This window comes from Megascapheus bottae, chromosome 27 (assembly GCF_031878675.1).
Source record: "Megascapheus bottae isolate mThoBot1 chromosome 27, mThoBot2.hap1, whole genome shotgun sequence".
Lineage (NCBI taxonomy): Eukaryota > Metazoa > Chordata > Mammalia > Rodentia > Geomyidae > Megascapheus > Megascapheus bottae.
In genome coordinates, this window is record NC_143535.1 from 9,289,419 (window position 1) to 9,301,644 (window position 12,226).

Genomic DNA, 12,226 nt, shown 5'->3' on the forward strand with positions numbered 1-12,226 from the left:
TTCCTCCCGGCAGCGAGCGCCAGAGACTCCCCTCGGGAGAGCGTGCTCCACACGCTGGAGCCTGGGCGGGGGGGCGGGGTGGCTCCTCAAGGAAGCGGGCGCTTGTGCGGAGGAGAAACGAGTCTGAGCCCGCGGACAAGCCAGCCCGCTGTGGGGCGGAGGAGACCCCGGAACTGTATGGGAGGAGACTTGTGTGCCCACGGCCGGCCGGACCCGTGGGGGTGTGGAACCCGCCCTGGTTACCCGGGCAACCGGAGTCGCGGAGAGCCCCGAGCGCCGAGGGGAGTTGGCGGCGGCCGGGGTCTAGTCCAGTCCGCACGGCGTGGGGGCACCGCTCCTGTAGAGGCATGGGGGACTCGACGGGGTATCTTCAGCCTCTGCAGATCGCTTAATCCTCACAGTCGTCCCACCAGGCAAGTGCGGTCGCATCTTCATTTTCATCTGACGAACGTGACTCGCTCAGGGGTCGCGCTGTTAGCTGGAGAGAAGAGCAAAAAAGATGGCCAGCGTGCTGGCTCCCCATCTGTGTGCTCAGACTGCTAACAACACTGGGGACTGAGGAAATCCTCGGTGCCCCCCACCCACTAGGAAAACGCGGGGGGCTAGCCAGGGTCCAGAGATCTGAAAAAAGATCCTCATCAGCCATCACCGCTCTGCTCCCTCAGCGCTGGTGAAGGTCCAGACAGAGCGAAGGCTTCATCCGAGAGGACACTTTAGTAATTGAGGAGGGGCTATTAGCTATAAAATATAATTAATAAAGTAAAGATGGAGCGGTTCTGAGCGCCAGCCCTTTAGACACAATTCCTCATCCATTCCTCCTCCCCTAAAAGAAACAAATCGATGAACGTTTCTCCTCTAAGGTCTTTCCACAGGCCACAGCAGCCTATTTTTCACCATTAACCATGGAGACATCCTCAAAAGGTCTATTGACCCAACTTACTCAGTTCTGGAACCTCCTAGATGACTTAGCTGAAAATGACCCAGAGTGTTATAAGAACTTCATTCAACAGGAGCTGAAAGAGGGAAAAGAGCTCACTGCTGGCCCAGAACCATGGATGTGTCTACAGACCAGGATTCTAGTACGTACAATTGCTTTAAGGGCTGGGGAGGCCTTGAATAAGTGGAGAGTATCTTACCCTCACAGGAATATTTGACAGAAACTCTGTTTAAGAATAATGAAACCTAATGTTTGGTGATTGTGTTGAAAGAGTAAGAATGAGAAAATCTTAATATACTTTGAAAGATCTCAAGAGGAGTCATTTATTACTGGTAGAATGAAAAAAGTGGTGTAACGATTTGATGGATCATGGAGTTGGAGCTTTTGCAAATAAAACTGTTGGAAAGTTATGCAGTGATGAAGTAGTTGGATGTATCTGGTAGAACCACCACATTACAACAGTTTCTCCTGTTTTTTCCAGAGGAAAAGGAGCAGAAGTGGGATTCATAATGATAAGCCAACAACTTCGGGGAATATCAAATAATAAAAGCACAGTTTACATATATAGAATGATCTGTCACCTATAATTCCCTTCTTCTGGGTTGGAGAATGCAGCTCAGCAGTAGAGCACCTGCCTGGCATATATAAGGCTCTTGTTTCATTTACCAGCTCCACAAAACAAATCAAAATAAAACAAAAACTCCCTTTTCCCACCCTGTAGAAAATTGCTTTTCATCTGGTCATATATTTATCTAAATGAATGTCAGGAAATGGAAAGAAAAACACAAAAGAGATGCTTTTATGTTATCTTAAAACTTTCTAAAAACATAAATTTTGAGGTATCAAAATGATTCACTTTCCAGAAACCAACAGAAAAACTACTTTATATCAATCTGTGTCAGTGGAAAAGGATCCCTGCTCCCCAGTCAGCCATTCACCCAGTACCTATAAGTGTTGGCAGACCGGAAGATATCTCTGAGACATCAGGTACAAATAATTGAAGAGAAAACATATTTGCCAGTCCTGGGACTTGAATTCAGGGCCTGAACACTGTCCATGGACGTTCTCAAGGCTAGAGCTCTATTGGCTTTTTCTATGTATGTGGTACCGAGGAATTGAACCCTGATTTTCATGCATGCTAGGCAAGAACTCTACTAGGCCAAACTCCCCCTCCCAGAACACATCTTTTTTTTAAGTTATTTTGAGTAAGCATGGACTAGGTTTTCATTAGATTTGCATTTCAAGCAAAATATTCTGAAGTATCACTGTGGCTCAAAGTGGTAGAAGAGTAGCCTGGAGCTAAAGAGCTCAGGGACAGTGCGCTGGCCCAAAGTTCAAGCCCTATGACTGACCAAAACAAAAAAGTAAACTATTTTCTTTTTTCCTTTTTTTCCAGTCTTGGGGCTTGAACTCAGGACCTGGGCGCTGCCCTTGGGCTTTTTTAAAGCTAATGCTGTACTACTTGAGCTATAGTACCACTTCCAGCTTTTTCTGTGTGAGCCATACCAAGAAATCCAAGCCAGGGCTTCGTGCATGCTAGGCAAGCACTCTACTACTAGTCCACCCTCCTAGCCCCAAATATTTTCTTTAATAATAACAATTAATACAAATTGGCCTGCCTTCATACAAAATTGAATACTGTTCAGTTATTCTAATAATATGAACTGCTTTGAACCTGTGTAAAAATACCATATAGTGCCATTGTCATTGCCTCTGAATTGTAAGTTCAGCAAGAATATGATTTAATATGTGACTTGACAATATAATTAACAGGTAATCTCATTTCACACCCTTGGTTACACACAGATGCTTACATAGTCATCAATGTCGCCTACAACCCTGAGGTTCTCCGGGAAGCAGAAGAGGACCAAGTGCAAAAAGACCAATTAATAAGGATGGCCATGGAATGCATCGAGCAGAGACTCCAGACCACCCTCTCCCATTCTTACCAGGTCACCAAACTAAAAATGAAAGGGAGCATTCAAAGAATGAAACGTAATTTGATGAGAATGCAAACTGATGTCACAGACTTCAAGGAGAAAATGAAGAAGGGTAAGTTATTGAATATGAGCTCAAAATTAAACGTTTTAATTTTTTTGTGTGTGTAACCTATGTATATTTTTGCAAACTAGAACTGCCTAAAAGAAACTTAAGAAAAATATAAAGCTTTTGAAAGGGTTAAAACTATCCATATTTTTACCTGTTTGATTTTGGGCAGTACTAGTGGTTAAACTCAATGCCTCTCACGTGCCCAGCTTTTTTATTCCTAGTTGGTAGACTAGCGCTGAAGCCATGCCTCCAATCCTCCAGAAAGATTTTTTAATCCTACAGATTTTTCAGTCAAAAAAAATTTTTTTTGCCCGTCCTGGGCTTAAGCTCAGGGCCTGAGCACTGTCCTTGGACTTTCTCAAGACTAGATCTCTACCACTTGAGCCTCAGCACGACTTCAGCTTTTTCTCTGTATGTGGTACCAAGGAATCGAACCCAGATCTTTGTGCTGGGGAATGAATCTAACCTAGGACCTCAAATGCTAGTTAAGATTGCCACTACTAAACTACATCCCCAGGTGCATTTAGGTTTTTTTTTTGTTTTTGTTTTTGTTTTTTGCCAGTCCTGGGGTTTGAACTCAGGGCATGGGTACTGTCCTTGGGCTTTCTTAAAGCTAGTGCTGTATCCCTCTGAGACACAGCGCCACTTCTGGCCTTTTCTGTGTATGTGACACTGAGAAATCAAACCCAGAGCTTCATGCATGCTTAGACAAGCACTGGCCCCATCATTTAGGATCCTTTTTTTTTTGTTAAACATTTCCAAACTTATTTAATCATAGCCATACATATTTTTCCAAACTAATTTAAACCAAATAATATTATCTGTATATGTACACATATACATGTGAATGTGTCTCTACATATAAGGATATTTGCAAATATTTTGTTGTCATTTTATATGAAACACTTGTGCAGTGGTCTGTCTCACAGGCTCAGAGCATTTTGTGATTTTCTCTCTCCTGTCTCTTTTTCCATAAAGAAAATACCCTTGAAGAAATAAGAACCAGTGCTATGTCCAGTCCAGATCACTTTCCTCAACTGCTGCTGCCAAAAGACCAAGTTTCAGGCAAATCTCTTATTGAGGAGCTCTCTAGTATTGAAATCCCGGTGGACATGAAGGTTCCAGCCTATGAATTAAAAATTGTAAATGACCAGAATGAGAAGCCTCTGAAAATTGAATTGAAAGTTGAATTACCTGGTGTTAATTCAGCCACTCATTGTGACCTTCATGTTTCTAAGGTCAGTGGAATAGACCATAGAGTAATCCTCTGGCCTCCATTGGAGGTTGTTTGCAGGAACCCCTGAAAATACCAAAACCCAAGGATGCACAAGTTGTTTTTTGTTGTTGTTTTTGGTTTTGGGTTTCTCCCCCCACCCAGTCCTGGGGCTTAAACTTAGGGTCTGGATACTATCCTTGAGCACTTTAGATCAAAGCTAGCACTCTGCCATTTGAGCCACCAACACTTCCAGCTGATACTGAGGAATTAAACCCAGGGGTTCCTCCATGCTAGGTGAGCACTCTACCACTAGGCCACTTCTGGCCACAAGTCTTGTATGTAAAGCTGCAGAGTATTTGCAAATAACCTGTGCCCATCTCCCCATACATTTTATAGTAAAAATCCAGTGCATAAGAGTTCACTTTCCACTCTTAACAACTATGGAAGATAATCCATTTATAAACAAAAGGGAGGATTTTGAAGGTTCCAGACCATTGTCAGTTGGCCCATTATTTTAGGGCAGTATGAGGAAACACATCATAGCAAGAGCTCATGGCAAAGAAAAACCACTTGGTACCATGGCCAGGGAGAAAGAAAGTGACCAACGACCCACAATCCTCTCCAAGGGCACACTCCCCAATAGCCTGCCTAAAGACCTCTAAAGTAAGCCCTGCCTCCTAAAGGTTCCATCACCCACCAATAAGAGTGCCTCCCTATCACCTTTGGGTGATAGTTAAGATACCAACTTGACTGAGTCATATTAGAAGTTCACACATGTAGAGATGCAACCATTGGAGACCTAACTACATTTCTAGTCCCAGGTAAATTAAATCCTCCCACAGGTATGGAACCTCCAGTTACAGAGGGATAACAGTATAGAAAATTTGGGCCCCGGAGCATGCTTGCCTAACATGCACAAAGCCCTCAGTTTGATTCCCCGGAACCACACACACAGAAAAAGCAGGAAGTGGCGCTGTGGCTCAAGTAGCAGAGTGATAGCCTTGAGCAAAAAATACCCAAGAATAGTACCCAGACCCTGAGGTTCAAGCCCCAGGACTGGCCAAAAAAAAAAAGGAAAGAAAGAAAATTTGTATCTATTAGCACACACTACTCTACCGAGTATTAGTACACTTTAGCCTTCTTGGTCTTATAATTATTTGTCCATGTTACAGACTAGCTAGGCTACTGGGCTTCCTGAGTTTATAGCTTCCTAGACTGAGGTGAAATAGCGGTTCCAGATTATCTGTCATTTTCACAGTAGGGTGCCAACAGAAATGAGCAGCCCATGCAAAGGATCTAAAACTTCAACTGAGCTGCAGCATATATCACTTCAGAGGAGGCCAGGCCTTAGAAGTGTTCTCACAGGTTTATAGGAAGCCATACAGCAGGGATATAGAATCTGCCTCTTATAGGTTTTTGGGAACAGCCCTAATTAGCCACAGTCTACCCCTCTTGGTCACAGATATTTTGCTGCTTTTCTAAAGGAAACACTTTAATCCCAGTAACTAAACTCTAAAAAACATGATTTTTGCGATTGTAAAATCAAAAATACATGATTTTTGCCATTGTAATCTTGGCGCTTGAACTGGGCATGAACACTGTCCAGAGCTTTTTTTGGTCAAGACTAGAGCTCTACCACTTGAGCCACAGCCTTTTCTGTGATTAATCTCAGATAAGAATCTCACAGGGGCTGGGAGTTTGGCCTAGTGGTTAAAGTGCTTGCCTAGCATGCATGAAGACCAGGGTTCGATTCCTTGGTACCACATACATAGAAAAAAAAAAGCTGGAAGTGGTGCTGAGGCTCAAGTGGTAGAGCTCTAGCCTTGAGAAAGTCCAAGGACAGTGCTCAGGCCCCAAGCTCAAGCCCAGGACTGGCAAAAAAAAAAAAAAAAGAATCTCACAGACTTTCTGGCCCAATTGGCATCAAATTGCAATCCTCTGATTTCAACCTTTTCAGTAGCTAGTATTACTAGTGTGAACCACTGGCCCCTAGTTTAAGGGATTGTTTTTTTTTTTTTGGCTGATTGTAGGGCTTGAACTCTGGGCCTGGGCACTGTCCTTGAGCATTTGAGCTCAAGACTAGTCTATTACTTTGAGCCACAGCACCACTTAGTTTTCTGATAGTTAACTGGAGATGAGTCTCACAGACTCTTGTGGCTGGGCTGGCTTTGAACTGCAATCCTCAGATCTTAGTCTCCTGAGTAGCTAGGATTACAGGTGTGAGCCAACAGTATCCAGCTGGTTTCTTTGTTGTTATTTAACTTTTTTTTTTTTTTTTGGTACTGGGAATTAAGCCCAGGACATTGCACTTGCTAGGCCAGTGTTTTGCCACTGAGCTACATCTCAGCTTTCTGTGTCTTCTTAACCAGATCAATGGCATAACAAGACAAGCACTCCAACCCCATCCATCACACATTGTGGAACAGAGATAAGAATCATAATTAACAGCCTCGCTTCAGAAATATAAAATGTTTCCAACAGAAGCAGAAATATTTCACCAAGGGATTTTTCAGATCCCCTAATCTCTTTCAGGCCCTACTACATTTTCTTGCCTTTTGCTAGTTAACACCAAGGATTGTACCACATAATTTAGCATGGTAACTATTCCAGGCACTACATCATTTAACATTTGATGTATAGTGCCAAAATAAAATCTCAAAACAGCTAGATGCCAGCGCTCAGGCCTATAATCCTAGCTACTCAGGAGGCTGAAACTTGATGATCACTGTTCAAAGTTAGCCTGGACAGAAAAATGTATGAGATTCTTATCTTTAATTAAACCAAAGACAGAGTAGAGTGTGGCTCTACTCATTAGCCCTGAGCACAAAACCTCAGGAAGAGCATCCTGACCCTGAGTTCAAGCCCCAGTAACCTGTGCAAGAAAAATGTCTAAGACGGCCAGGAGTTTGGTCTAGTGTAGCATGCTTGCCTAGCATGCACGAAAGCCCGGGTTCGATTCCTCGGTACCACATACATAGAAAAAAGCCAGAAGTGGTGCTGAGGCTCAAGTGGTAGAGCTCTAGCCATTAGAAAGTCCAAGGACAGTGCTCAAGTCCTGAGCTCAAGCCCAGAATTGGCCAGTAATTTTATTGCACATTGCAAGATCACGTGACAGTAGGATCCTCCTACATAAGTGAATAATTGAATTCAGAAATTACTGTGAAAATATTTAATAGCACTAACTTTAAAAAATCAGTTTTAATGTTATGAAAATATCTTGTCATTCTTAGGATGATTTACTGATGGTGGTCTCTGAGAAGTACCAACTGCACCTGAATCTTCCAGTGTCTGTTGATAATGAAATGACTACAGCAAAATTTATCAAAGACAAGTCTACATTAATCATCACAATGCCATTGGTATAAAACAACAGCTTGATGTTTTGGGCTTGCAATTTTTATCTCAAGTAATTTGTTCCTTTTTTATTTTTTTCTGTACTAGGTCTTAGAAATTTCTAGGAAAGTACCCAATCACATAAACCACAACTCCAGCTCAAATTCCATTTTCTCTTTTTCTTTTTCTTTTTTTTTTTTTCCTTTTTGCCAGTCATGGGGCTTGAGCTCAGGGCCTGACACTGTCATGGGGCTTTCTCAAGGCTAAAGCTCTACCACTTGAGCCACAGCACCATTTCCAGCTTTTTTTTTTTTTTCTATGTATGCAGTACCAAGGAATTGAACATGGGTCTTTGTGCATACTAGGCAAGTACTCTACCACTAGGCCAAACTCCCAGCCCCTAAGAGTTCCCTTTGATAGAATAAGATTTTTCCTTTTAGCTGAAACATCTATTTTTAACTACTTTTTCTCCTCAAATTTAATATTAACCAGAAAATTTGAAAGAATTTCAAGATATGAGATATTTATCTTAAATATACTCCAAGCAATCCTAAGACATAAACTATCATCTGGAAAATTCCTGTTTTAAAGGAGCACATGGCAATTCTTGGTTTGCTACTTTAAAAACCAATTTGATCTCTCGATTTTTTTTTGGCCAGTCCTGGGGCTTGACTCAGGGCCTGGGTAATGTCCTTGAATACTTTTTGCTCAAGGCTAGTGCTCTGCCACTTGAGCTACAGTGCTACTTCGGGCTTTTTCTGTACATGTGGTACCAAGGAGTTGAACCTGGGTCTTCGTGCATGCTAGATGAACACTCTACCGCTAGGCTACGCCCCTGATCTCAGACCTGCAGAAAGTTTGGTATCACCATGATGGGCTGCAGCAGTAAGTTTCCTCCAGCACTCAACATACAGGACCAATCTGCTTCCAGAAAACTATATGTGGTACCAAGGAGTTGAACCTGGGTCTTCGTGCATGCTAGATGAACACTCTCTTACCACTAGGCTACGCCCCTGATCCCAGACCTGCAGAAAGTTTGGTATCACCATAATGGGCTGCAGCAGTAAGTTTCCTCCAGCACTCAACATACAGGACCAATCTGCTTCCAGAAAACTATATTTCAGTAGGACAGCTCCACCAAGAATCTGAGCTAGATAGCTACTACATTTTGTTGTTGTTGTTGTTTTGTTAGTCATGGGGCTTGAACTCTGGGCCTGAGTGCTCTCCCAGAGCTCTTCAGCTCAAGGCTACCACCTTCCCCCTTGAGCCACAGCACCACTTCACCACTCCGGTTTTCTAGTAGTTAACTGGAGATAAGAGTCTTACAGTCTTTAGTGCCCAGGGCTGGCTTGGAACCGGTGATCCTCAGATCCAAGCCTCCTGAGTAGCTAGGATTACAGGCGTAACCCACCACGCCCAGCGCCAGATACTACTTTTGACATCAGATAGGACTTTTTTGTTAACTAGATACAGTACAGCAATTGCTGTTTTGTCACATCATGAGCAAGTGTATGACAAGTTCTTTTCTCTTAGAGAAATTTGGTACACTGCTCAGCTTCGATCTCCTATAAGGTGTCAAAGACAAATGTACCAACTATCCGATTTACATTCCAGGTTAACACAACACATCAGTACCTATCATACTTTAAACATCACTTTGCCTTTTCTAGGTTTAAAAAAATAACTACCTTATAATTATTAGTATCTATTTCAACACAAAACTTATAAATGAAAATTTAGGAAGTGATGTTCATATAGGACAGAATAATCTGTGATATAGAAAAGCAAATAAAATCCTAAACCTGACCTACATTTGAATTCTTCTAGCAATGTTTCAAAATCTGAGACTATAAAACTTACAGAAACACAGAAACACAAAGATTGCCTTCACCAACACAGCCAAATCTTTTGAATATCTATCTTCACAAAACATAAAGCTGAATTTACATTGCCTTTAATTATGTAGATATTTCCATCTTGTTCTTGTACTTACTAATAAAACAAGATCAACTTCCAGAATAATATTAAACTTAAGGCTTGGTGCTGATGGTTTAGAGCTGTAAGTGTAATTTAGAGACTGAGATCTGCAGTTAAGATTTGAGGACAACTTGGACAATAGGCTCCTTTTCCAAAATAGAAAACAAAAAGCAGATTGCCCCCATAAAAAGTTAAACTATGGTCAACTTCCAAATATCTACACTTTTATTAGTTTCTTTTTGTTGTCAGTCTGAGACTGGCACTATAAGATTTTTTTTGCTCAAGGCTAGTGCTCTACTACATTGAGCCACAGTGCCACTTACGGTTTTCTGAGGGTTAATATGGAGATAAGAGTCTCAAGCACCTCCCTGCCCAGGCTGGCTTTGAATCATTATCCTTAGATCTCAGGCTCCTGAGTACCGAGGATCATAGGTATAAGCGATTGCCACTTGGCATTAGTTTACTTTTAATGTTTTTTTTATTATTAATAAAGATTTCTACTACTCTACAAAAAGCAAAACAATCCCCAGGAAAAACATTAAAAATTAAATACATACTGAGCCAAGAGTTTGGCCTAGTGGTAGAGTGCTTGCCTACCATGCACAAGGACCAGGGTTCAATTCCTCACTACCACATACATAGAAAAAACAAAACAAAAAACCTAAAGTTTCCACTTGTTGGGGGTGGGGGCCCTGGACCTTTAACTCAGGGCTTGGGTGGTGCTTTTTCTGAGCTTCTTTTCTCAAGACTAGCAGTCTACCACTTGAGCCATAGCTCCACTCTAGGCTCTGGTAGTTCAGTAGAGGTTAGAATCTCCACAACTTTCCTGCCCGGGATGACTCTGAACCTCAATACTTAGATCTCAGCTCCCTGAGTTGCTAGGGTTACACAGTTATGAACCACCAGCACACAGCTGGCTGGATTTAACGTTTCACATTCCTTATCTCTAGTGGCAATCCCCACTAGTCCCCTGGTGGCCGAGAACTCTTGTGCTATTAGGTGATGACCATTACTTTCAACTTGTTATCTCTCACATACTGGCCTAATGTGTGTGCAAACCATGCTCTTTAAATATCTACCAGAGCTAGATCACTCCTATTCTGGAAATAAGTTCCATGCCCTTTGAGTTATTATGGTACTCCTATCTCTTGACTCTTGAGTAGCTGAGATTATAGGTATGGGTCACCACATCTAGCTTTTTTTATTCAATAGGGCTGGACTGCGATACACCTGTCTCTACCTACTTAACAGCAGGGATTACCAACCACTCCCAGCCAAAATTTTGTATGGACTGTGAGTTTATAAGCACAAAGAAGATTCTTTCTTCAGGACACAACTTTTTTTTTTTTTTTTTTGGGTCAGTCATGGGGCTTGAACTCTGGTCCTGGATGTTGTCCCTGAGCTCTTCCACTCAAGGTGTCACTTCCGATTTTCTAGTAGTTAATTGGAGGTAAGAGTCCGGGCTGGCTTTGAACTGTGATCTTCAGATCTCAGCCTCCTGAATAGCTAGGATTACAGGTGTGAGCCTTGAAAACGTTTTTTTTGTTTGTTTTTGTTTTGTTTTGCCAGTCATTGAGCTTGAACTCAGGGCCTGAGCACTGTCCTTGGGCTTTCTCAAGGCTAGAGCTCTACCACTTAAGCCACAGCAGCACTTCTGGATTTTTCTGTGTATGTAGTACTAAAGAATCAAACCCTGGGCTTCATGTATTAGGTGCACACTACCACTAGGCCATGCTTCCAGCCTTTTAAACATTATTATTTGAACCATAGCTGAGATTAATTCTTAATTCCACAATTCGTATTAGATGGCAACGGTTTTATTTTTCTTTCAAGGGAACAAGAGAACCGTAAATATCATTAAAGAACTTTTATTTGACTTGTTGGGACCATATATAGCTCAAAGTAAGGCCAGCCCCTCATGACGAGTTTTATTGTTCTTGCATAATCTCCAGTTCAACCTAGAAATACTAACAACCGAAGTCAGCTGGCTATTTGTGAACTACATGAGTAGCACTTGGGAGAATGAACATGTAGAAAGATTGATGCAGTGCTGAAACACTTAAAGCAAGTTCAGAGGACAGCTCCACACAATACATGTACAAGGAAGCATGGGTCAGGTTTATTTGAAATAGTCATAAATCCAAATATTTATTAAAAACATATAAGCTCAACAGAAAGTCTAGAATTTTTATAATGTTCCCAGTTCATTTTTATTATCCTGAATATTACCACCTTCATTCCTTTAAAAGGCAAACATAATAAAATGGAAAAAAGTTTGTCCTTCTAATAGGATTTTAGGGATATTTTATTTACTTAAGGCAATGCTTGGTAGAGAGTGCTTTTTTATGTAATTTTCACTGTTTTTAAAGAATTACCATTTTGTTTTGGGCATCATTTGTTTTTATTGTTTGTTTTGTTTTTGAGATGGGAGTTTTGCTATCTTACCCAAGCTGGCCTCGAGCACCTGTGCCCCACAGCCTCTGGATTCCAGCTCATAAGAAGCCAGGACGACACTGCTGGTGCCTGGCTTGGGGATTGTATGTTAGAATTCTAAACCATTCACCAGTGTTCCTAACTTCTTTCCTCCTCCAACAGGATTTGGTGCTAAATAAGACTTTGGCACATATCCAACTCTAGTAATCCTATTTTACATTTTGTACATTTATTCCATATACATCCCACAGTTACTTCATAGAGTCCGATTATATAAGCAA

At 41.6% G+C, this 12,226-nt stretch overlaps 1 protein-coding gene across 2 annotated transcripts; it reads left to right on the forward strand.

The window, feature by feature from the left end:
* Nucleotides 1-245: 245 nt before the first annotated feature.
* Pih1d2 (PIH1 domain containing 2) lies at nt 246-10,819 on the forward strand. Of its 2 annotated transcripts, XM_090319512.1 has the most exons (7): nt 246-413; nt 861-1,079; nt 1,801-1,924; nt 2,744-2,989; nt 3,965-4,224; nt 7,433-7,561; nt 10,725-10,819. In XM_090319512.1, exons 2-7 carry the CDS (start codon nt 903-905, stop codon nt 10,758-10,760), a joined length of 972 nt encoding a protein of 323 aa, XP_090175638.1. In that variant the 5' UTR covers nt 246-413; nt 861-902; the 3' UTR covers nt 10,761-10,819. The 2 variants fall into 2 exon arrangements, with proteins under 2 accessions (XP_090175638.1, XP_090175639.1); XM_090319513.1 differs by lacking the exon at nt 10,725-10,819 and having other exon boundaries at nt 7,433-7,596.
* The last annotated feature ends 1,407 nt before the right edge of the window (nt 10,820-12,226 follow it).